Source organism: Accipiter gentilis, chromosome Z, assembly GCF_929443795.1.
Source record: "Accipiter gentilis chromosome Z, bAccGen1.1, whole genome shotgun sequence".
Taxonomy (NCBI): Eukaryota; Metazoa; Chordata; class Aves; order Accipitriformes; family Accipitridae; genus Astur; species Astur gentilis.
Window position 1 is genome coordinate 86,237,765 of NC_064919.1, and position 26,789 is coordinate 86,264,553.

Sequence of the window (26,789 nt, forward strand, 5' to 3'; positions counted from 1 at the left end):
TAAAAGCATAACAACACTGTACTTTAAAAATAAATATCACAAGTAAAAATTGCCTACATCCTTCATCGTAATGTCAACATCAATCCCCTTTGTTGAATTTCTGTGGATTTATGTACCTAGATATAAACCTGCAAAACGTAGCCAGTCATAAACCTCTTTCCAAAGGAAAATTCATGTCAAAATAGATAGGAAATAAAAAATAGGTCTCTTCATCCTCAAAAATATCCGTGTCATTGAAAGAAAACATTTATCAAGAACACTAATTTTTTTTTTTTTTTTTTAAGGGATGTTTATATCCAGTCAGAATCCAACAGCAGCAGATGCTGAACAAAACACGGGATAATGAAGCATTTCGTAAGAGTTCAATTCACTATGGAAAAAGCTACAGTTAACGATCCACATGGAGGTTAATTTGGCTTTAGGAAGCCCCAGCCCGCCCTTGCCCATTTCAGTACAAGTGCTGCGCCAACATCCTGGGAAGCCAGCCCACGGCATTTTCTTAATTCCTGTTACTTAACATTTTTCTTTATTTTCTTAATTTCTCTATTTCTTTCTTCTTAGTAGCTAGAGCTTCTCAACAGCACGCATGCCTATTCCTACATGTGTGTTAGAAATAACGACAGGGCTTTTCATCTGCTTCATTTTCTGCGCATCTTTACTATGAACAACGAAGCTGCGCTTCCTAACATTGCATCGCATGCTAAATTTGGAGAGCTCAGTGGTTTCCTCACCCTTGTTCTACAGCTCTTACAAAACCCCCAAACATAAAAGGAAAAAACCACCTGTGCAAATATAGAACAAGGACCTGTAACGGTTACAAACGCGACTCCCAAGTATGGCATATACGTATCAAGAACATAGCATCATCTTCAGCTTCTACAGAACATTTTTAGAAATATCTTACAGGCAGTTTGAAATGCTCTAAACTACTCATCATTGCAGGAAGATGACACTTTCGGAACAGATCATCTGGAAGCCTTTAAGGAAGGAAAAATGTTTGCAGAACTGAATTCGCCCAGCTTTTGTCTCCATCACCAGTACTGCGCTCCCAAACGACAAATGCGTGCGATCAAAATCACCGTGGCTCGCAGCAGGAAAAGGCTTGTCAGCATCCTGAAGGAGCTCCGTCTTTGACCGTCCCTTCATCTTTTATAAAAATACATTCCATATTTAGAAAAAAGCACGTCTTACCCATGTTTCGTAATCCGACCTTGACAGAGCTAAAATGTAATCCTGTTTCTTGACTGTAGTCTGCCTGTCAGGGTTTTTAATTTTGTTCTTCAGTTAAAAAGGTGTTACAGACGTTACCGGTAAAATTTAGAAACATGGGCATGAAGAGCCCTTATGTAAGAGAAAGCAGATTTTATTTTAGGTAACACTTCAAAGTTATTGTTCGTTACATTTTCAGTAGGAAAATGGTCATTATTTCCCACATACTCTGTCATCCTAAATTACCTTATTCACTACTGAACTTGTCATTCCAAAGAGAGGTTATTTTACTGCCTTCAGACAAACACACTCAAGTCTCAAGATTGGTGGGAAAACTGATACAGATTTGATTTAATGATTCATTTCAGCATACTTGCAGTTGTGCAATATTTTTCCATCTTAAAAACCAACATGATATATTTTTTTTTAAGTCCCAGTCCCTCAAGTTGCACAGTAATTAAATTTACATTGTCTTCAATTTATTTGGAAATTAACCTCATTCCCACAGAGAAAAGAGGTTGTGCTTTTGCGCTTTACCTCCCACTCAGTTTTATACATCTTATTCCCCCGTGTAATTCTTTCTGCCTCTATCAATTCAAAAATCCTCCCAAATTGCTAAAAAAATGCCCTCCCCAGAATGTTCTTTTTAAAAAGACACATTTCTGTGATGTTCCAGGTCATTCTCTGTTCTTCCCAAAGCAAAGAACACAGTTCCAAGAACTGAATTAGCATGATGATAAAGCAAACACCAACAGTTTTCTATTCTATACTGTACGAAAAGCAAGTATAACCCTCACGGGTTGGGACGTTAATTCCCCTCCACCTTGGGAAACAAATGACAAAGACAGAGCATGGGACCGAAGACAAACTGTATTTCAGTGGGATATTCAGAAGAGACACAACGTGGCTTTCTAGGCACATACAAATATCCTTCTAAATTTAAATTTATCTAGGTGACAACCAAAGGTGTGCAAAGGAGAGTTTTCACAATCCTGCTGGTGTAATCTGGATTAATCTGAAGCCAACACTATTCCGGATACTAAAGCAATTTGTAAATGTGATCAGTTATACAGACAGTATAAAGGCTTTAAAGTACATTCAAGCTAATCGTAGTATTTTCAAATCAAGCCAAGTTGTGACAAACTGTTGAAGTTGAGGCTAGGGAAGCGGACAGAATACTGGCAGAACGGGTTGGCTCAGAGATCAGCACAAAGTCCAGCTGGAGGGCAGTCACGAGCGGCAAACCCCATGGGTTGATTCTGGGGCCAACACTCTTGAACATCTTCATTAATGACCCGGCTGGTGGGACAGAGCACACCCTCGGCACATTTGCAGGTGACCCGGAACCGGGAGGAGAGGGTGGACGCACCAGACGGTCGCGCTGCTGTTGAGGGGGACCTGGACGGGCTGGAGACACAGGCCAACAGAATCCTCGTGAAACCCAACAAAGGGAAATACCAGATCCTGGACGTTGAGGGCCAACCAGCTAGAAAGCAGCTTTGCAGAAGAGGACCTAAGGGTCCCGGCGGACACCGAGTTGAATGTACGCCAGCAACGCACCCTGACAGCAAAGAAAGCCCACGGCACCGTGGGCTGCGTTACGCAGAGCGTTAACGGCCAGCCCAACGAGGGAGGTGAGCCTTCCTCTCTGCTCAGCACTGGGGCTTCCCAGTAGTAGAGACATGAAGATACTGGAGCGAATCCAGCAAAGAGCCACAAAGACGATGAAGTGATTGGAACGTCTGACACGCAAAGAGAGGCTGAGAGACCTAGGACTGATTAGCCTGGGGAAGAAAAGGCTTGAGGGGATCTCAGTGCGTACAAATATCGGATGGAAAGGTGGAAAGAGAATGAAGCCAGACTCGGTGGTGCCCAGAGAAAGGACAAGAGGAAATGGGCACAAATTGAAATACAGGAAATTGCATTTAAATGTAAGAAAACAACCAAGTTAAACAGAGAGTTTGCAGAGTCACCATCTTTGGACATAATAAAAATCAATTGAACATAGCCTTGGGCAACTGGCTCTAGGTGGCCCTGCCTTGGACGTGACAATCTCCAGAGGTGCCTCCCAAACTCAGCCACTTGGTGACTCCCTGAAATCACCATAAGCATGGCTAAACAATCAGCACAGTTGCAACAAACAAGAAAATGCAAGCAACACAGCCTGCTGGAAATGAACACCAAGTCAGTGTAGAAACCAGCAAAGCCACAATTGCACTGTGAAGCACTTTGGGAAATACAGGAAATATATTTTAGGGTAAAATCCTGCAGTAGCAAAAGGATGGCTTCGTGATTAATTAGAAAAATGCAGCATCAGAAAGATCTGATTTTATTTATTTATTTTTAGGGGGTTTTATAATCATCAATTTTTAATTTCTGCTGGGCAAACACAACATTGAAAGCAAGGGCCTGCATCTTTTTGAACTGTGGAGAAAAGTAAAATATCTATGTGGAATTCTCTTAAAACTATTCTGCAAAACTGACGAGCAATCACAGCAGAGTTCACAGTAAAACTCTAATTTAAGGAAGCACAGCTCTTTGTAGGACTGTGCACTACCAAACACATAACAAGAACTTTAGTCGTGTTTAAGAGTCAGTAGGGTTGAGGTTCACCTTCAGCAACGCAGAGGTTCGTCTGAAGCTCACTTCTCAGTGGAACACCAATAAGCTGGACTGCACTTCAATCTATGCAAGCTTACAAAATGTAAGGGTTGAATTTCCACCCGCTGGAAGTCAAAAAAACCTATCCCACAATTCCTGACAGGTCACTTCCCTCAGGGGGACCTTATTTTATCCTACCTACCAAATTGGATTTTCCTCTTTCATAAAATGTTCTGATAACTAATACGGAACATAGATGAGATGTGATACGGCATGTTATGCACCTAGAAGTATTTAAAGTAACCAAGTACATGAGGCAGGAACATTAAATGGAAACTTTAAAATCTTCTTTCATTAGTGTACACGTATTGAACTAGTTTTCAGCTAGGCTGACGCCCCAGAAAACTTTTCCAGCATTTAGAAGAAAAGCCAAATGTTAATCACTGTCCTGGAGGTTACACTGGGGCTGCAGGATTAGTCATCTTTGGAAACCAGTTGTGGTTGTTCTTATTTTCCTCTCCCACTGCTTCTTCTGATCTGCGGCTGGTGCAGTGGGAGCATTCTCATCAATGTTTTCTCACAAATTCAGCTTACAAACACGAAAGAACAAAAACACTTAAGAATAGCTCACAGCTCTCAACCCCTACATCCTGCTGTAGCGTGGGGATCCAAAACCTCCTTACACAACTTAAATCAATCCTTTGGAGGATTAAAATAAAAAGCTGACTGATTCCCCTCCTCGCCTTCCCCCCCCCCCCCCCCCCCCACCTCTGCATTTCTTGGTCAAACAGGCTGTGGTGCGAAATGGCGATACCAAAATGTGAGAAGAAACGACAGTTCTTGTAGTTGGATGTTCTCCTTAGAAGCTGGAAATGAAACGAACAGAAGAAATAGTTCTTGAAGTGTTACTAATTCTGCAAATCTGGAACGTTCCAGGTCATTTAGATCACTATGAACGGATCCGGATGCCAGTTTCCAAATCTTTAGCCTCTACACCTCCGCTAAGCAAGTCGGCAACATTCCCTGTTCCCTCCATCCAGCAACTTTCCTCCCCATCCTGCCCCGGCCACCCAGGGGCTGTGCAGCCTCCACGTCTCCCCGAGGAGCCAGGCCAGGTCTGCAGGACTCAGCAGCTCGGGGGGCTCTGCCTTCGCTGCCACGTGCTTGCGACACCGCACTGGTGGCATTTGCCTCTTTGCTGGAGAATCAGCAATTTAAATTGAACGGCTGGACAACTGTGAGACCACCCAGAACTACTCCAGAAGGAGAACTAGGAGGATGATGCTTCTAATCACTTATATTGTTATTGTTTGGGGGGTTTTGGTTTTTGGTTGTTTGTTTTTTTTTTTTAAAATGTTTCCACACTCATGCTACTTGAAGCTGCAATTAATTAGGAAAATGAAAACTCTCAGGTATTTGCACTCAGCAGTTCTACCCTGTGGCTTCTGTGAAGAACATCTCCGCAGCACTTATCACAACGTCTGCTTTGAGACAGTCTGGGCTTACTGAAAAAAAAATCTGGATTTTACTATATAAGGTTTATCTCTTGGACTCATCACTTTTAAACTAACGTACCATTAAGTGTCCTGAAGTCAGCCAGTATGTGTAAAACAACTAGGTGTGCTTGCACTATCAGCCCAAAATCAGCAGATTATTCAGCCACACATCTTATGCCCAAAATCCCATTAACCAAATTACATTTCAACTGAAAGCCACGTATGATGTTAAGAGTATGTTGTGAGGTTTTCTTTTTTTTTTTTTTTTTTTTCCCCTTCTTTAACTGCACTATTGATTGTTGGGTTTATTGATTAAAAATTACTGCTGAACTAAAATTCTACAGGTTTTATGGAATGGGATACTCTGCATCCAACCTTAAAAGCTTATGTCTTGTCTCCTACATTAAAACCAGAAATCTCTTGTTGCTTCTGTTCTTCAAAGTCCTTTCCTAAAACTTCATTCATCACCACAGTTCATCTGCATGATTTGAATCCCTTAATCACCAGCATTTCTGTCTCCAAGAGACACCTGCAAAGTTATTTGCTCCACCATTCTTCCAGGGTACTTGCGACTCATTTGTTACTCAGGTTTGCAAAGTTCTTTGAAATATTTTAGTACTTAAGTCACTACCCAGTTCCAGGTGGACACCCAGATCTCTCTGTAGATATCCACGGGTATGGATTAAACATTTAGTTCTCAATTCATTGCAAGAGGTAGATACTCCTCACTAGTTAAAAGGGGGGGGGGGGGGGGGGAGTATTCATTTTGATGCTTAACTTCAGGCATTCTGGTTGGAACATCTTAATCGCAATTATCAATTGCGATAATTCTAGCTGCAGTCAATACTTTCGACTAGTTTCATCCAAACATAAGGAGTGCTGGAATCACAGCTACAGTCTGTTGAGATTTGCAACAAGAGCTCATGATGAAGAGGACTTCTGCATAAGCCAAAATGTAGCTTTGGTGAGAATCTGTGCTTTAATTTGACAAATTGGAAGATGTTTTGAATCAGTAACATATGTTTGTTATTTTCTACGGGAATAATTCTCTATATTTAGGCAATAATTACACATTTTACTAAGTTGCCTTCACTAGCCAAAGTTCATGCAATGCTGTCTGGGAAACCAAAACAGATCACAGGCCATCACCTAGATGGACAAAACAAAGAACTCCCACACTGCACTCCATGCTGCCAGTGACAACGACATCGAAGCTGCTGGAGAGGGGATGTTCTGCACCCCAGGAAAGTCAGCAGATACTACAGAGGACCTGAACCTCAGTAAGGCTTTTTGATCTAAGCAGAAGATTGGCTTACATGAGCATAAATCCCTTCTGCTTTCAGCTATAAACTATTAAACTATATTCAGTCTGACATTCATTTTATTAGCATTCTCCTGAACTCCTCATGCAAGCTATAGAATATTTCTCTTTTTAGTCTCCAAACAATAGCTTATTTACATACTTATAAAAGAATAAGACACCCTCCCCAATCCTGATTAATTGCCAGACATTACGTATGAACGCAAAACCCCCCGGACTCCAAACATACTGCTACAATGGAAATGTGTGAAAGTAATTTTGTTCCAAATTCATCTCGTTGGAACGTGTGATCATAAGCGTTCAATTAAAAATAATTCCGTCTGATCAAGATGCGTTTTAGTTTCACATGCTAATGTGGTAGAATGCATCTAGATCATGTCTATTATCATATGATAAATTTTTACCAGGGTGGGAAGAATTAAGATTATTATAGAGAAAAAACATAGCTCTTGCCGTTTTTCCCTTTCCATTTAATTTTTGTGTGTGTGCATGAGAACGCAGGGTTTTGGCAACCTGTGCTGTTTTGTGCTATTTGGGTCAGATCACCTGGGGGATAGTACCTGAAGAGGTAACATTTGTAAAGGGAGAATTCCAAATCAAAACGTAGCCTTTCAAAGAAATCTGTAAGACAAACAAAACAACAAAATCCTGCATGGCAATCTGCCTGTAACTCCAGTTTTTAATACCAGAAGAAGCCACTTTGATCAGCTTCTCTGACACAAGCCATAGGAATTCCCGCAGCTACTTCCTCCTTCAAGTCCAATAGCTGTGGCTGGACTTGGACCTATCTTTTAGGAAAACATCCAATCTTATTTAAAAATTCCAATCTTGGGAAATCCAGAGCCCTTGTTAAACTATTCCAGTGACTCATCCACCGTGTAAAAAAAATACAAGCCAGTCTCAATTGGTTTTGCTTCAATTTCCAGCTACTGGAGTGCATTACACTTTTGCATACTAAAAGGCTCCTTATTGAAGAATTTATTTACCCTTAATCTCCCAAATCATTGCAGAGCAAACTCGGAAAACTGCCTCCGAGTACTTCCAAGTCCTTTCAAAGTCAATGTTTACCTGGAACTCTTATCCCAAGAGTGTGACCTACGTGCATGAAATTCTACCGGCTCTATGAAAACACACCTTGCTTGCATCAGGCTTAGACGGTTACTTTTTGGTATTGGCAGCCTTTCCCCTTCATTGATCACTGCTTCCCTAAAAACTGTTCTCGGTACGTTATTTTAAACAGGGTAGGAGTTAATGAACCAGTGCACAAGGGCTTCTACTAGAGGTGCACCCACTTGATGAACATCCAGTCAAACTGCATTTTGAGACCTACAAGCTAGGTAATTTTTCACCCACCGAACACCCACAGCATTGATTTTATATCTCACTGGTTTCATGATCGATATGCTGTGCAGCACAAAGACAAATAATTTGTAATAGAATTATTTATAAACAAGTCCCCTCTGCCAAGTCACTCAATGTTGAGTGTAAAGTGATCTTTCCCTAACAAAAAAACTCCAACCCTTCAATAAAATTAGCAGCAGCTGACTAAAAATCACCATCAAAAAGCAATTAAACATTAAATTATATTCATTCAACAGACCTTTGACCAGTTGGGTTTTTTAATTTCTATTTTTTTTCCCAAAGGAAAATGATTAAGTGAACTGGATTTCAGGGAAATGTTGTTCCACAGCATTGCAGTGGCCAAAGAAAAAGCCTCATCTCCTGACCTGTGATCCCAGATTGGGAACTGAGTCCACACAAAACATCCTGCATGGAAGCTCAGAGAACAGTTTCCATAAAAACTTACAGGCTGCTCTATAGAAATCGCAGCATATTGGTATTACAAAACCAGCCTGCATCCTCAAAGAAATATTAACGTAGCTTGATTGTCTCTCTTTTTTTCGTCCATTTTTACTTATTCTTACTTTTATTTAAGTTAATTAAATTGTCAGCTGTTCCATTATCTACCTAGGACTGAAATTTAAAATGCATGTACCATAATCACTGAAATCAATGATTATGACAGCAACCCACAGCATTGGGTTTGCATTGGGGAAAACATAAATAAATTACACAATGAATATTAAACCCATCAGGAAAAAGACCATCTTTGAGTCTTCAGGTTAAACACTGGTAATTGCAGCAGTTGGAATTTGTCAGTGTACAGGTGATCATGTTAAGAGAAAAATTTTTTTAATTGCCACAAAAATGCACAATTTCCAACTCTGACATTAGAAGCTGGATGAATAATGACATGTCTCAATAACCAGAAAAATTTCCCAACCAACCCATAATTATACTCTATGATAATGCAATGAGATTGTAATCCCTGAATGGGCACCAATTCTGTTCTCATCAGCCTTCTGGCTTGGCAGGACGCTGAGCAGAGCACACGAAATAACGCTTGTGGGAGCAGAAAGGAAAAAGGAAAGGAAAAGGACCCACAGACCATGGGTCGGATGCCAGTTTTGCAGGCGAGGCACAGAATCTTACTAACATATCCCACAGAACAAAAGTTTTTAATCCATGTTGTCAAAAGAGAGTATCGAGCTAGTTTATTCTTAAAAAGCCCTTAAATCCACCAAGATTTTTAGACTTTTTCATTGGAGAAATATATATTCTTTAAAAAAAAACACCAAACAAAAAAACCCAACATTTTTTAAACTAAGTTATCTACTATTCCAAAAATAGTTTGCTTTGGTGATAAATGAAGTGAAGGTATTTCTCGCCTGTGACAGGTCCAGACTCTGCCATTTTCATTATTCTACTTCCAATCCTATGACATAAGTGGGTTTATTCATAAAACATGAAAAAAGCAAGCTGTTGTTCAAAACTTAAAAAGACTTAAAAAGCCTTTTCGATAAGGTCCAATTACTACAACACAAATTACTCTCCTTTCTCAGATTTTTATTCAGGTATTTATCAATAAAGATAAGATCCCCGTGGTGACCGGGGCCCCTTATGAGATAAGACTCAAGCATCGTTTTCCTGCAGAAGTAAGGGCTTTTTGTCACCTTTGGAAGTTGTCTCGTTCTCAACCAATTTCATCTGCCTACACCAATTTGCAACATTTTTGCTTTCACACACCACTTTGGATGGAAGCCTACCTGCCCTGGCTTCACTCTGTTTGGGCAACCTGTTTGCAGAGACAGCCGTGTTTACCCAAGGTGTGATACCAAATAGAGACCTTCCCATTTAAATGATCATTAAAGTCAAAATAATATTGCTCATCTTGTTGACTGCTGTGTTTACGTGTTGTCCCACCTACTAGATGTTTATAATTTAACTGTTAGTATTCCTCAATAATGCTTCGATTCTCTTTACGTGGTGAACGTTTTCAATATCACCTCTCACGGGTGAAGCTCCCAGTGAAGCAAGGATCAATATTTGGTACTTCGTATTTCAAATATCACACAAAGCAAGTATCAGAAGTGATATAAACGATTTTTAAAAGTTATAAAGAACTGAGTGCTTTAATTGGAAATAGCAGGAAAATAGAAAAGGACCAGTTTTCAGAAGGCTGAAGGGGCTCTTGAAGAAAACAGCCGGCCCTTCTGTTATCCAGCCAGTACTCACGCAAGGCTGATGTACTGACATTTTACTTGCACTAACTGAAGGTGAGATTATTATATTAACTGCTTAAAAACTGAACGTAAACAAATGCTCAAGATGATCTCTAGAATCAGAGAAAAGGAACCCACACTTGTCAAAACCCATTTGAAAGAATACTGATGTACTTCCCTGTATTGCATTAATCCACATAAAAACCATTTAAGGTTCAATAATAAACGTATCTGCCTCATGTTTCTCCCCACCTTCCCTTCACAGACTAAAGCCAAAGCAAGTATATCAGACTTGCAAATGTTTTGGCTGTTTTCAAGGATGATACTCTGACACCTTTCCTGTACGTACTGAAGGACGGGCCGGTAATCCGTATGATGACACAAAGGGCTGTCTATACATTCCTGGGCTCCAGCTCCGATGCCCCAGCACACTCCAAGGAAAAAAGGAGCTGGCAACTGGATAATGAATACAAGTTGGCTTTACGCAGTACTTCACCATCACATTGCAGCGACAGAAACATTTCTGGTAATGAGCAGTATTTTTTCAAAGCTAACCTCCAAGGCTCTGATCCTGCAAAGACTGCACATTCTTAAATTAATGTAATTGCAGAATTCCATCGACTCTGATGGCATGGGAGGAGTACGATTGCAAAGCTTATCCTCTACAGGCTTCAGACAATGTGCCAGAACACTTCTGAAAGGAAGTATTAAAATCTTATTAGATACCTTTTGCTGTTTAAACAAACCTAGCATTAAGTAATAAAAGATAGGCAAAATGGGTGAACTCTGCAAATTTGACATCGTATTTCTTTGTCTTTTATTTTCTGGGCAAAAAACTTAATTCAAGTGAATCCATATAATTTTTCCTCTTGCTCTACTGCTTCACGAACATGTTTACTCAATTTACAAGGCTCAGCAAGACCATTATTTCCTGCTTTCACACAAACAATGTCAAGCTAGCTATGAAAATAAAACTGTCCTTAATTTGTTCAGCATCCCAAAACAAATCATTGCTTGTTAGCTGTCTTTTGCTAGCGCATGCACTAAGCCAGTTTCGTTTTCAAAAACAATATTCCTGAGATTGACTGCAACCCAAAGAGGTTTAAAAGAAAAAGGGAACACACACGAGCATTAAAACATCACATGATGGACATGCAATTCAAAAGGAAACCGTAACGGTAAGGGTGGGAGAACATACTTCACATCACGAAGCACAGTTACTGCAATAATCAATAAATAGCGGAGCCACAACAGAATTATTAGACAGTAGCAATGACAGATTACAATCCCAGGCTCAATATTTATGCTATGCTAACGCATTGCATAATAAAATAGGTGTTGTGTCTCCCCTGGTTTTATAATTTAGAAAAGCCACCGAAAGCAACGCTGGCACTAAATCCCAATTAAAGCTGCCTGGAGACCTGGTGCTGCGGGCTTACTCCGGGTGGGATATCAGAATATATACTATTTTCCTTCCCTTCTCCCCCACTTGAACCAGGGTTAGCTGTTCACTAAGTGTGGGATGCGGTGTGCTTATAGATTTGACAGGTCACCACCAGTATCTTACACAAATCTGTGGTAGCTTGAAAATGTGAACGTTGCTCAGCCAGCAGCATAAACGCACTTTTGTAAGTCCTTTAAGGGAAAAGAGTGGTTATTAACTAGTATTAATTAGGCAGTGCCATCATTCCAAAGCCGCCTTCACCTTTTCTCCTTTGTTTAACTTTTATGAATTCCCTCTCCCCACCTCCAAATTAAAGGTACAACTATTCATATACATATTCATGTTTGCACACAAAATGTACCAAAATAGGAATAAAAACTTTAATTCTATAGGATGTCTGAAGATAGGCAACATCATCTAGGGGTATCAGGACAGTGTTGGAGACCAGCCGTTACTCAGGGCTAAGTTTTATATTCTTTACCAGGAGCACTGCAAAGAGGCCTGGATGGGAGTGTCATGATTTATAAACCGCCGTAATTAATTATCCTCTGCCTTTAGTAATTGATGCATTCCGTCTCTTGCCTAAGCAGGCTGCTCACAGGATAAAATACTGCAGGACTTAATAGGGGACGGATGCACAGATTCACACAAAAACCACTTTTTTTTGGGCACTCTCCATTTATGCCACTGTATTTGATGCTATTATGGACTTATGCAGACAAGTTTCCTGGGCACACACTTTTCTAATCATATATTACCAAAGAACCAACGGAGAATTAGCTACTAAAACCTGCTACCTATATGTTTTTACAAGCAGCAATTTCCATTTCAAATACTCTGTCCTCCTATCTCATAAAAGGATAGCCTCTAACGAAAACCAGAGATTTTACAATCTCCTAGGCTGATATATTCTAATATATCTCAACTGATGCATAACTCCCGTTTCAGAAAGTAATACCAGTAAACTATTTCTCCATCAGTTTCAGCATGGGGACTAACTAGATGAACTTTTTGCTCTAAAGACATTACAAGCTTGTTACATGAAAATGCCTATAGTGTTATCGTGCTTATTTTCATCCATAAAGCCACTTGAAAGATGCAAAATCCATGGAGTAGCACTTAGTCTCCCAAGGATGATTTTGACAACTTAATGTTGTAGTGTTGCCATTGTATTACCAAAACTACCAAAATTTCATTGAAACAAGCTGGAATAATTAATGCCATTTCTTTTATGTTTTCAGGATATCACTTCTACATGTAAAACATTCCATCGTAAACACGATTTTGGTGTGGACTGCCCTCATTATTATTATTCATTTTTAACTAACGCCTTTGAAATCTTAGGGTTTTGCCTACTTTAATACCATACCCCTGTTCCAAATTAATCTGGAGAATGCCCCTGGGACAGCTAGATTTTCATCTCCTGTTGAGATGCTTCAGTGTAACTCTCCATCATTATGTACTACTATAAAATTTCTTTTGTACAAAAAGAGCTATTTCAGCTTGCATGCCATATTTTCTTCCCTTGACAATCAAGCTGGTTTTACTTATGTTTACTGTGTGGTCTATTGCTATTGTATGCTGGCTTATGCAAAGCTGCATTTCCACCCTGGATGCTTTCCATGTTCTGATCAATTTTGTCATGCAATTTTTTCCTTGTTTTCCTAAAACTTCTAGCATCTTGGTCAATGTATTTTATTATCTGCAGCGTCAACAGTGAAATAGTAAAACTTAAACTTTTACTGGGACTAAACATCTTGGAGCTTTTAAATGTTTTTTTAAATTTAAAACAAAAAAACATTTGGGTATTGCAAGTAGAATTTATTTTGAAATTCCCACTATTTTACTGTTTCTGTAGAGTAGCTACAGTCATTTTGGGCTAGTGGATTCTCACCATTCTTACTCTGTATAATCAAAACTGATCAGGCATATCAAAAAAGGCAGATCTTTCTTAATTTATCATTAAGTGTCATGACAATTTACTGAGCTTGAGGAAAAAAGTTCTATCGTTCCCATTCTCAAAAAGCAATTTGTATAGACAATGTTACCAAATAACGGGCGTCGAGAAAGTATTAGACACTTACATGTAAGACAACTTAGATCTCTGCACTAATTCCAAACAAACTACATAACTCTATGGAAGCTTTGTGAATCACAGCTTACGTTCTTATGTCATAGCTTTGGAGAAGGATTAAAATACTTTTACTCTAACATAAAAAGCATTTAAAACTTCCAAAGGCCACACATTAATTCCAGAAGTTGTCTTCTAAATTAAAAAAAACCCAAACCAAAACCAAACCATTATTAGACTCCCATTTCTACCACACTTTTTAGGACATACATCGAGGATGCCATAAAGACACAAACCATCCCCTTAGAAATTCATGTTATTCATCGGTTTACTGAAAACATGCACAGATCAGTCACAGAGCATGCAGCATGCAGTAAATGGAGAGCAGAGGTTAATAACCTGGAAGCATAGGATCTGAGAATGTGAGAACAAGTTAAAGACAAGAGTTCCTCTCCATTGTCACTGAGGGTCGAGAAGCAATGCTGCAGCGTAGAGCAGTGAGAGTGGGGGAAATACAGTTTGTCCAAGACATATACATATCTCCGCAAGTGGCGGCAGGTATAACTGAAAGACAAGGGTAAAGGGAGAAAAAACAGAAAAGAGAGGTATTTTCCTTTAAGAAAGCTAATTTATGGTTTAACGTCCTTGGTTTTTGTGCCAAGAGTCAATGGAAGATGCCAAGTAAGCAATGGAGCAGTTTGACATAAAGCAACAGTTTCAAAAGACAGAAGGATCTGTTAGCCTCTGCCCATACGCTGGTTCTGTCACTACCGCAAAGAGAACTCGCCAACTCTCACATGTTAGAGATGCGAGAAATTGGGCTTGCCTTTTTTTTTTTTTTCTTCTCTCCAGTTGGTAGTATTAAGAAAAGGTTTTGCCTCTATCAATTCACCCTGAAAATATAAATGCGCGAGTCTGAACCTTGTTTACAAAGTTAACCATTAAAAAAACCTTAAGAGTATTCACAAAATTTAACTGGTTTTCATGGAAATTGACATCTCGCTTTGTTACAGAATTACTGATCAGTGCAACCTGCTCTCACAGCCTGGGATTCCAGTGGTGGAGTGTTCCTGTAGTTAATTCTAATTCCTTCAAACATGGTGCTTTATCATAACTGAGTTAAACACTTAAGACCTGGTCAGCTTTTTCATGAAAAACTACAATCACTTCCATGAAATATCTATAGAGCAATCAATAAAATATGTAGTATGCATACTAACCAACTCTGAATGTTCTTGAGCAAGAGATATCGCCTATGCCTATTCACAGGATATCCTCCCACTCATAATGGGAAGAAGAATAAACTAATTAGAGTAGTTCACCAGCAACAAACTGCATCACCGGTAAACTATGAAGCACACACATAATATACCTCGAACTTCTATTATTATAGGTTTTACACAGAAAATACTTGACTGCATAATGGTGTACAGCCCACGGTATAGTGTGTGGCAAGTCCTCCAGAAAGTGCCTTAAGCAGCCTAATACATTGTGAGATAATTAAGACAGCTCTTCATAAGCATCAAGATGCTCCTACCAGACTGTTTGCTATCCCCATTGCAGCCTGGGTATCTCTCCAGTACAGACATACACCCTTGGAGTGCTAAACTGGGAAAGTTTCCAGCGCAGAGAGTGAAGACTAAGTGATTTGTGAAACAGAGCCTCCTCTGCCGACTTTGTCAAGGATCAGCAAACACCTGAACTCTAGGCTACAACGTCCTTACCAAATCAAAACAACATCATTTTATAGCTTCGGAGGTTGAAACTTGGCCAATGGGTTATCTACCCAACTGTCTGCATTTCACAGGCTAGTATCTCTCTATAATCCCTCTACTGGACATAGTCACGCGTCGCTAAAACATTCTTTCAGGAGACCAAATTATTCGTGCACCTTGGGCAAAGAACAGGACAGAAGAGAGTGCCACCAACAGCTGATCCGTGGGTGCAATCAGTGAGGCTCTAAGCCCAAGACTTTAATCAAAACCACCGTCTCTCATTGCTTTAGTTTAAATAGAATTCACTGCTGGGTTGAAGTCAGTCACCTACCTCTGCTCTGGAAGGTGAGGAACACACAATCCCTTTTGGCACTTGATTTGCAGATATACTAGTTTTCAGGAGAGGAAGCAGCTGCAAGGAGGCAATTTCTTAAGCCATCATGCCTTTTTTTTTTTTTTTTTTTTTTGACCACAGCATGTTTTGAGCAACACAGCCTATTCTCTTCCCTCCACAGGCCAAGGATGGAGAAGATAAAGTATGGTATTTACAGGATCCCGTACCAAGAGGAACCCTCAACACATGAGCCTGCCCTTCCAGCTACCCACAGAGGCCACAGAATTTTTTCCAAAACCAGATTAAAGAGCATCTTTCAGAATGCTGTTGCTTAGAAGGTGTAAATGGTCATGAGTCCACTACTCCCATTTAGTATATTGCACCAGCCTTGCTACTAGAAAACTGTACTTTATTTCAAGCCTCTATAGGTCTCATTCCAGCCATTTGACCGTGTTTGGCTTTTGTCACAAAATTGAAAGCGCCTTCTATTATCACTTATCTTGACCCCCGTCAATGTTCTCCATAGATAGGAAGAACAAGACTTGATCCCCAAAGCACGATGACCACATTTTGGCTTAACTGACAAACTGGATGAGAACGCAACGCGGTGGGAGGAGAAGAAATTTCCCCAAAACTTGACCCAGAAGTTTCGTGCCCTGTTGAGACAGACGCAGGTTGAGACAGTGCCAGCAGCGCTGCCCTCCCACCACGGCCAACCTCGGTGCCATCACCTCGTCCTGCCACAGCACGGATGGGACCGAGCACAGGAGGGACCGGTTCTTTAGGCAGACGGCTTTCAGAGACGGCTCCAGGTGTCGGTGGAGTTGCTGGCTGAAGGTGCCACTTCTTCAAGTGTCATACTTTGGAAAAACAACCTTCAAGCGTCACCAGTCCTCTTGGGTGTTTATACAATACAGCCAATGCAATTCTACAATCCTCCCTTTCACCATTTCAGGTAACAAGGACAAGGCAATTCCTATTTTCAAAGCTGAACTTGTTTACCGAAAGGTGTGATTTTAAACCCACACCAAGAGCAACGCAGTCCCATAAACCTGCCTCTTCTAACTTGCATTACAGCCACTATGACCATTATAGCTTACATCATATTAAAGACTAAGCATCTACATTATTTAAACCTCTAAGCTACACCTGAATAAAATCAAGGCTTAGATCCCTCAACAGATATGTACATTAAGAAAAATTTACATCCAACTATCACTGCCTAATCACGGATATGGAGTCTGAAATCAGACTTACCTGAATCACCAGAAATCAGTTTTCTAGCAGCTGCTACATCTACAGTTACATGTTACTGGAATTTTTGTCTTCTGTATGTTTTATGGGGCATATTACTTTTGCTTTACAGCAAAAGACAATCGTCAACTACAATACAGTACTGAAAACTTTGAAAAAGCAATACTGCAGAAAATAAGAAACACTATATTTGATTGATGGTGTGTGTGCACTTATTATTCATGTATTCTATTTACCCTGAGGACAAAACTTCAGCTCATACTGTACTAAAATCCCACTCCAGAAGAAGATTATAATTCCCTCTTATAAAAAGTAAAAGCCATCTGATCAACATCTTGAATTCTGATAAGAAAACATTACAGTGTCAACTTCTAATAGCTAAAAAGCAGAGTGTCTGGTTACATAAGTCTGGGAAATCAGGGTGGACTTGAGTTATCCCAGCTAAAAAAACATATACATTCTTACATAACAATAAAGGTTCACTTTTTTATTATTTTCATTACCTAAAAAAAAAATGCTCCTCTAATGCCTTCTCACTACAGAAATATTACCATAGCTATATTCTCTAGAAATTTAAATCTATTAAAGAAAAAAAATTCCATATGCTCCATTACACTTTAAGTTATCAGCATTCTTTGTCTTTAATAGTCAAGGCTATTAAAGCCATAGAACCTCAGAATTTTCAGATCCAAACCAACAGAGGTTAGCATCAAGATTTTGGAGACTAAAATGGCAGGAATCTCTCTGTCTGGTAATCACCCATCTCTCACATCTGATCAGCTGTGATTCCAGAATACAAATGGCTTGGAAATGACCATGAACATCGAAACCCAACAACATCTTTAAGATAACTGAAGATGCTCAAAACTGACAGGGATCATGCCAAAGCACCAAAGTCAACCCTTTTCAAGTCATAACATAGCATTTAGAAGTCTCCAAGGGTATACTCCCATGGGTGTTTTTTTGTGGGTTTCTTGTTTGTTTTTCACTTTCTCTACTACACATAGTGGGTGGGGAATTGAAAGAAAGAGACCAAAATTGAACAACACACCAAAACCAACACAGAAAAGGCTCATTTCCTAACCATGAATAACGCGTATTTTTGAATAAAATTATGCCTAAAATAATTTGACAGTAGAAAAGACAGCATAGAGAACCTGACATCTCTGAAGAGACCTGTAAACTACATACTACCTGAGAATATCTTCTACTTAAGTTTCTGGCACCCATGACAGTGTTTCCTTCCCTGATCCCAGCATTGTCTAATCCTGCTCAGCAGCTGGTATAAGATGAGAAGGCACGGAGGAAACTTCAGCATTGGCTGGGCAAATGAGAAAAAAAAAAAAGGAAAAGGAAAAAACCCAACAAACTCTTTTACAAAAAGAAAAAAAAAGAAGTAAATATGCTCAAGAGGGAAATTGCTCTTCCTTGTAACTCTCCCCAACTTCTCAAATCGTCCTTCATGCTGCCACCCTGCAAGGACAGCCTGTTCTCATAAATCTTCAAACGCCTACACTTGACTGCTGTGAGTATACTCTCACCTGCTTATACCAATCTCCTGTAATCCTGGAGCTCTGGTCCTCTCTTCCTGAGAACTTTTTAGATTTGTCTGAACCAGCAGTAGCTAAAATGAAAGCTCTCATCATCACTCCGACGTCAGAGAGGGCAGAGACCTTTCCTGTACGCATTATTCCCTGCTTGCAACCCAGGCACAAGTAGGGGAAACAAAGTTTTTATATACGTATAAAAATTAACACAATATATCTGTACTTATTTGTAAGTAAGTGTAGATTTGATGAAGGCAGAGAAAAGTTTCCTTTCCATAGAGTCTGGACAATCCAAATCAGTAAAGGTATTCTGATGACAGCAGTTAAACAAGGGCATCAAAGAAACACTAAAAAAAAAATCAATGGGAGTTTGATGGCTAGAGCCACTGGGGAGGTAGAGGTCAGCTGTGAGCTGAACTGCCACTCACATTATGGCACAGTTCATCTCACGTGAATAGAATAGAATATTTCCAGTTGGAAGGGACCTACAACGATCATCTAGTCCAACTGCCTGACCCCTTCAGGGCTGACCAAAAGTTAAAGCATGTTGTTGAGGGCATTGTCCAAATGCCTCGTAAGCACTGACAGGCTTGGGGCATCGTCCACCTCTTGAGGAAGCCTGTTCCAGGGTTGGACCACTCTCTCGGTAAAGAAATGCTCCCTAACGTCCAGTCTAAACCTCCCCCGGCGCTGCTTTGAACCATTCCCACGCATCCTACCACTGGATCCTAGGGAGAAGAGCTCAGCACCTCCCTTTCCACATCCCCTCCTCAGGCAGGTGCAGAGAGCAATGAAGTCGCCCCTCAGCCTCCTTTTCTCCAAACTAGAGAAGTCCAAAGTCCTGAGCTGCTCTTCATAGGACATTCCTTCCAGCCCTTTCACCAGCTTGGTTGCCCTCCTCTGGTCGCACTCAAGGACCTTCACATCCTTCTTAAATTGCGGGGCCCAGACCGCACGCAGTACTCAAGGTGAGGCCGCACCAACGCTGAATACAGCGGGATAATCCCCTTTTTGACCACCTGGTTACGCTGTGTTTGACGCACCCCAGGATGCGGTTTGCCCTCTTGGCTGCCAGGGCACGAATGGATGCCGTGGGTTCCTGCAGCTTTACTGAGTCTCCCTGCTCATCTGGAAGCTCTCCGAGAACCTTGTGTGAAACATGCAGATAATCAAAACCAACACACAAATGAGACTTTGCTGAAGATTCTTCCAGACCTGCTGTTTCTCCTGTTTTTCTGAAGAAAATTCCATGTCCTAAATGGTCACTGCAATTGTTTTGGTTTAAGTGATCACATCACTCCAATTTTTAACTCGAACTCCATGTAATTCAAGAGGTGTACACAAGACTACAACCACAGACTAAACACTTCGCAAAATAAGAGTTAAAAAATAAGAAGTGCTGAAATTCATGATACCCCCACATTACTTTTAAGGACAGGCTTGAACAAGACAACAGCACTAAGCAAAACATGCAAAACCACTTACATCCTTATTTATTTAAAGTAGAAAGCTGATATCTTCTCTAGTGAAGTCAACTGCAATTTTAGAATAAATATATCAAAGACAAAAACATGAACAGCACCAGGCCACCATCCTTTTAACAACACAGAAATGAAGAACGCTGGGCAGGGTATAGAAAAGTGGTATAAAAACAGTATTCACTAACCCCTCTATAAATACAACCCAGTCTGAAACAGCATATACCGGATTCAAAAGAAAAATTCCCAGTGCTAATGTTTAAGTAATTGTAATTCATAATCTTCCTCTTGGTGCATGCCAGATTTTATGAAGGCTATAAATCTTTAACATTATTGAGAAAAAGTAAGGTCTTGAAGACATACATGCCACATACATTAGCTCAGAGAAACTAGATTAATCTGCAGCAATAAAAAAAGCCAATTCTACTAAGCCTGATTAAATATTTAGGTCATATTGTTTCTGCAGCAGAATTTGAAAAATGCACAGCAAATAACATCTTTCGCTGAGTTTGAAGACTTAATCACTATACTTTCAAAAGGGAGTTATGCTACAACATGACTCTATGGGAAAGCCAATACGAAAGCCTTTTTTAGAGAAAAACAATGAAAGTATAAGCTAATTAAACCAGCACACGTTAGTCAGAACCCCAAACTACCTGTATACATGCGGGGAGAATGTCATGACGTGCTACGACCATTTTACTACCATTCGTGTTAGATAACTTATGTTCTAGGAAGTTCTCTTAGTCAGTACTCGTATGTTCCCAAAGACAAACCCAAACAAAATACATTCTGTACTCAAGTACTACATAGATGATGACAACTTATTAGATCATCCACTCCACAAGAATGGTTAATTTATTGTCTGCCTAAAGTATCACCTATTAATGTTATTTCATACAGTATAAACAGCAGAAAGGCAAACCATCAAAGGCCTATCTACCTTCTTACCAACAGTAAAATACATCACATACCTCACCCAAAATGAGGATTTTGGATGAAAGTTTTCATTTCTGATTAGTACTCTGCCATTGATGACATGATGAACTGTGGCACTGATGACAGGCAGTAGAAAGAATACTATGTATTTGTTTTTCAGTACCAAGACCGTCATGAAAGATTTATGTGCATATGTCCATGGAATACAGTTTAGGGTTCTTTGGGGTGGGTTTCTGCCACTGTAGCGTTAGCACAGCTAAGCTGCTTAAGCTACAACAAAAGTCAGTAGTGGGGATGCAGGAGATTGCATTGGCACTTACCATACTTACCATACTCAAAACAATATCTCCTTTGTTAGCCAGTTTCAGTATTTTTTTTTATTATCTTAGAGTCATAACTAAGGTTGAAAGGGACTGTCGTGGTTTAACCCCAGCCAGCAACTAAGCACCACGTAGCCGCTCACTCACTCCCCCCCATCCAGTGGGATAGGGGAGGGAATCGGGAAAAGTAGTAAAACTCCTGGGTTGAGATAAGAACGGTTTAATAGAACAGAAAACAAGAAACTAATAACGATAATGATAACACTAATAAAATGACAACAGTAGTAATAAAAGGATTGGAATGTACAAATGATGCGCAGGGCAATTGCTCACCACCCGCCGACCGACACCCCGCCAGTCCCCGAGCGGCGATTCCCCGCCCCCCCCTTCCCAGTTCCTAAAACTAGATGGGACGTCCCATGGTATGGAATACACCGTTGGCCAGTTTGGGTCAGGTGCCCTGGCTGTGTCCTGTGCCAACTTCTTGTGCCCTGGCTGGCCATGAGAAGCTGAAAAATCCTTGACTTTAGTCTAAACAATACTGAGCACCAACTGAAAACATCAGTGTGTTATCAACATTCTTCGCATACTGAACCCAAAACACAGCACTGTACCAGCTACTGGGAAGACAGTTAGCTCTATCCCAGCTGAAACCAGGACAGGGACCTTAGGAGGTCTCTAGCCCAACCTCCTGCTCAAAGCAGGGTTAACACTGATTCCAAACCAGACCAGGGTTTTGTCCAGTTGGGTCTTGAAAGCCTCCAGGGAGGGACTCTACAACTTCTCTGGTCTGCTGTGCCAATGCTTCCCTGACCATGAAAAATTGTCTTCTTTCATCAGGCTGGAACCTCCTGACTTCAGCTCTTGACCGTTCTCTCTCATCTTCCTGCAGCACACTTCTTTAAAGAGCCTGGCTCCATCTTCTCAGTAACCTCCTCCTACGTGTGGGAACGCTGCTAACCCTTTCTCTGAAACTCCTGCCGTCGTCTTGCCCCAAAGCCTTCTCTTCTCCAGGCTACACAAGCCCAGTTCCCTCAGCCCATCTTCCTACACCGAGTCCTCCAGCCCCCAACCATCGTGGCAGCCCTCCACTGAACTTGGAGGCAACACCTTTCCTACGTCCAGGGGTCCAAAACCTGGATGCAGTTCTCCAGATGCGATCCAACAGACAGTGGTCTTGCCATGCCATGAGTCAATTCTCACAGCGCTCTCAGATGCATTTCACCAGGTCCCATGGACATGGATGTGTCAGTTCTCAAGTAATCCCTGACTTAATCCTTTTTCACTACTAGTACTTTACCTCCTCCTTGATCCCCACCTAACTTCCTAATCTAAGTAATAGGGTGACTTCTCTTCGCTCTCTAAAAAAACTTCATTCCTGCAAACCTACTCTTCAGATACAAGTATCACGAAATTTGTATCTTAGTGATGACAGGATTTTAAACTACATTATTGCAAAGCAGCATTTTGGGGGCGAGGGGTCATTATAGGGTTAAAGGTGCCATAACAACCCAGAACAGAGAAGCATGAAAATTATTTAAATACTTAAGAAACGATTATTTGTGATAATGTGTCACAGACGTAAGTTCCCATGCCCCGAAGCAGCACTCTGTCACAGTACTGGCCAAATGTACACAACAGCCTTATAAGAGGAATATTATCTTTATGCATGAAAGTATTTATAGTGAAGGAGGGCAAGGAAATGAAAACCAAACAAGTTCTGGAGCTCTTTGATAGACTGAAAAGTCAAACGATAAATAATACGAGATTCTTCTAAAGAAAGGCCAAATTACCTCTGCACAGATGAAGTTCTATCAAAAAGAACAAAAGGATTTGTATATTAGAAGCAGACACAAGCAACTGATGACCCACAAGAAAAAAAAAGATATGAAAGAGCTCGGAGGAAGTGTCTATTCAGTACTGATGTTTCAGACAAAGAGCAAAGGCTTTAATCACCCAGATGCACCAGTTACTGGGAAGGCACACATCCCTGGCAGCTTAAGAGACACTACTATGGGAATGTTGCTTTTGAAACCTCCTGCGCACTTATCCTTTGGCTAGACATTTGCGATAATTCACAGGCTCTGCACGGGATTACAGGAGATGCCTACGACACCCGCATTAACGTGGACATTTGCATCTCAGTCTGCGTGAACCTGAAAATCCTCCGTCGCGAGACAACAGCTACGGCACGGCAAGAGAGGGCAGCGCGACGAGTCGGCAGCGCTTGCCTGAGCCCTCGCCCTGTTCCGCAGCAGGATTCAGCATCTCATCTGAGCCCGTGTAAATTGTGGTATTTGGAAAAAGACCTACTTGTGGACCCAAGAGCACAATTAATGAGTTACAGAAACATGTCTCTACACAACTTCACAGCAAATTTATTTATTCATTGCAGAACTAAGTGTATTTACTTTACCTAAAAGCCTGTTCTTTCCTAAACTTGCTGAAGGCCATTACCATTAAAAAGGTTGAGTCATTCAACAGTTATAAAGACCTGATGCACATTAAAGTTGTTAAATCCTGATTCTTTCTTCTGTACCTATAGTTTCACCCTCCATTTAAAGGTGTCAGATGTTTCGAAGTGCAATGTGAGCCACGCAAACTATGGTAAAAGTATATGGTAGTGGGAAATACCTTGGCTTGAGTACTCAAGAGACTCAGAAATTTCATAAACTGTTATCTCGTATTCTTAAATTCAGTTAGAAAGCCTGCTTGAAAATCCTCACTTAAGTGTGGGGTCTGAATGAACTCAAAATTTCCATGTCTGGTGGAAAGCAAGGTTTTCAGGAGCAGTTTGGAGGGCACGGACACAGTTCAGTTGGGTGTTATCAGTAACTGCCCTACTTCCCTCCCTGCAGCCAATCATACCCATCCTGGCTTCACATACCTGGAGAGAGAAATTAGTTCACTGAACTGCAAAGCTGGAAAAACGTTAGACATATACAATGACATCAGTTAAAGTGTGAAATAAGCAGCACCCTGACAAGAAGGGAAAAAAAAAAAAAGATTTATAATCAATGTTATATTTTTGTTTTGTACTAATGCTTACTTGCAGCCATAATATTCTAGTTTGTCAGATAAATCCTTGTAAGTTCATTACTCATTCATTACTTTAGATCATACTCCACAGTTTTTTCCAAAAAGAAATTTTCTAAAAGGGAAAGAGTACATGTTGTATCTGAATAAAGTGGTTAATGAGCCAAATACCCTGCAACTGAAGATAAAAGACAGGTTCAAGCAAGCCATTATCTTGAGTCACCTCTATTTCTGTTAAGGAACACTGTCCTATAAATACATTCCATTCAACACACACCGAGAAGACAAGACTGCAGTTTCTAGGATTCTACTAGAATAGCAAATAATAGTAGACTATTACAATTCCCTTGGGTTTTTTAAATCTCAGAAAATCTTATACTATTTATTTCATTTATTGCTATAAACCAGACTTTTTAAAACGCAAAAAATGTAAGACATCTTCAGTGTACTGCATATTATACACCCAAATCCCAAATAATACAGTGGGATACAACCCAGTAAACATTTCAGTGCCCTTAACCTTTTTTTTCCAGGCCAGCTAAAAGAAATCAAAATTGCATTAGCAGTACTGGAGTAGTGCTACTGGTTTTCTCATTTTTGCTTCGTTTCACTATTAAACATGCAGAAAACTTAAGTGACAAATCAGAACCTGAGTCTACTCTGCAAATTCATCTGTAAAGCAACACTGGAAGTTTATCACAAAAACAGTTATTTCTCTGCAGGTTTCCTCATATATTTCTTCCTCTCCATCCTAACAGATTCCCAAGATCAACGGTTTTAAAAGCTGTAAGGTTCCACCAAAAGCAGAAAAGTTTAATTCCCCAATTTGAAGACTATTATCAAACTCTACTGTTGCCAAAGAGCTGATGTGGCACAATAACCATGAATGGGCCATTCACGATCATTAAAGACGGGACAACGGGATCTTCTACCTCCAAACTGCAGCTCTCCGTTGCACGCAAGTATCTGTGTGATGCTCTAGGTTCCCTGAAACAGGTATCAAGACTGCGATAAACTTCAGTTCTATGGCCAAGATTCTGTGTTAATTTGCATCACATTCATTTAATCGCACATTCTGCCAAGCAATGGCTGGCAGCTTGTAAGGCACTGAAGTACCGCACAATTTTCTGGATGGCCAAAGACTAATGAGATGTCGTAATGACTTCCCCCCACAAAATGACAGAATTACCACGAGGGCTATGTCTTACAAGTCAGCAGAGACACAAAAAGTGGTCAAGGGAAGAGCAAACTATCTTGTCCAAAGTTGAGCTTTTAGAGCCGTACATATTTAGGCATTAAAAACCTTTTTAAGCCGGATCAGCAATGGTATTTTTAAGGAGTCCCGTGCTCTGACATGCAAGGCAGAGAGTAACACAGTTCAACCGCTCTGCTTCATGCGAGAACACCCTGAGACAGAGAGAAGCAAGAGTTTGCCCAAGACCCCTCTGTGGTTCACGCTGATCCAATCTATCTCAGAATAAGGCTGTGAGTCTGTCTGTCCATCTGGGAAGTCTCCATAACCCGTGAGCTTGGGGGTCCTGGGCTCCGAACACTTCTAATGGCATGCAGGGCATTCAACTGCTCACACCAGATGGGGGACAAGGGTATTACTGACCCATCAGGTGCCCACTCAGAATCCCCAGCAGGTTCAACCAGGCTTAAACCAAGTTCAATGATAGTTCCATGTTGGAAACAGCTGATATCAGCCTAAAACCTCACCTCCATATGTTACGCACAGGCAAAAACAGGCGAGCCCACACGGAGTACTCCTCTTTCTGCTGATAACAGCTAAAGCAGCATTTTAATACGTTTGACCACAACTACACTCAACGCATAGCAACAAAGGATGCTTCACGCCTTTTAAAAAATAACTTAATTAGAATTATGTTGCTAAGTCATACCAGCAAGAGGACATTTGCTACTAATATTCTCTTTTCCCTTATCTGAAGAATTGTTGTCTCCCCTTTTGTCACAGCCTTTCCTACTAATTGCAATGACACCTCCCAATTTTGGAATGGCTGATCAGCTTATAAGCTTCCCCACAGCTAATCTAGGTCAACAAGCTACTAATAAGGCCAGCATATGTTTCCTTTATTTAACGCTACTGAGATCTTTATAAATTGCTTCTGTCTCCCAACAAAAGCCACTCCACAGACTCAGAAACCTCTGTATAAGAAGTAACAGTGACACAGTGGAGGATGAAGAGTGTAAAAAGCATCTGCAAATAGACTAGTCAGTCTGTGCCTGCGAACAGCTCGTGAAAGAGCAAGCCAAAGCTACCCAAGGTTGACCAGTTGACGCCAAAATCTCTCCAGGTATCCTGCTGGGCACACAACTTCTACTCCTGAGAGTCCGCAGATTAAAACCAAAGTTCAGATTCAGTGGCTTGGAGCTGTTTGATCTTCCATTCCCACAGTGTCCTCTTTCAAACACGACCTGAACTTGAGAATGTCATGAAGGC

At 40.6% G+C, this 26,789-nt stretch overlaps 1 protein-coding gene across 6 annotated transcripts in view; it reads right to left on the reverse strand.

Moving 5' to 3' along the window:
* Positions 1-26,789, reverse strand: part of DYM (dymeclin) — a 218,582-nt gene that overhangs the window by 77,741 nt on the left and 114,052 nt on the right. Inside the window, exon 14 of one of the 6 annotated variants that reach the window (XM_049794458.1) lies at positions 14,105-14,269. The exons of the other annotated variants lie outside the window; for them this stretch is intronic. Within the exon in view, the coding sequence (XP_049650415.1) occupies positions 14,105-14,269 (165 nt within the window). The remainder of the gene's footprint in view (positions 1-14,104; positions 14,270-26,789) is intronic. 6 annotated transcript variants of the gene reach the window in all.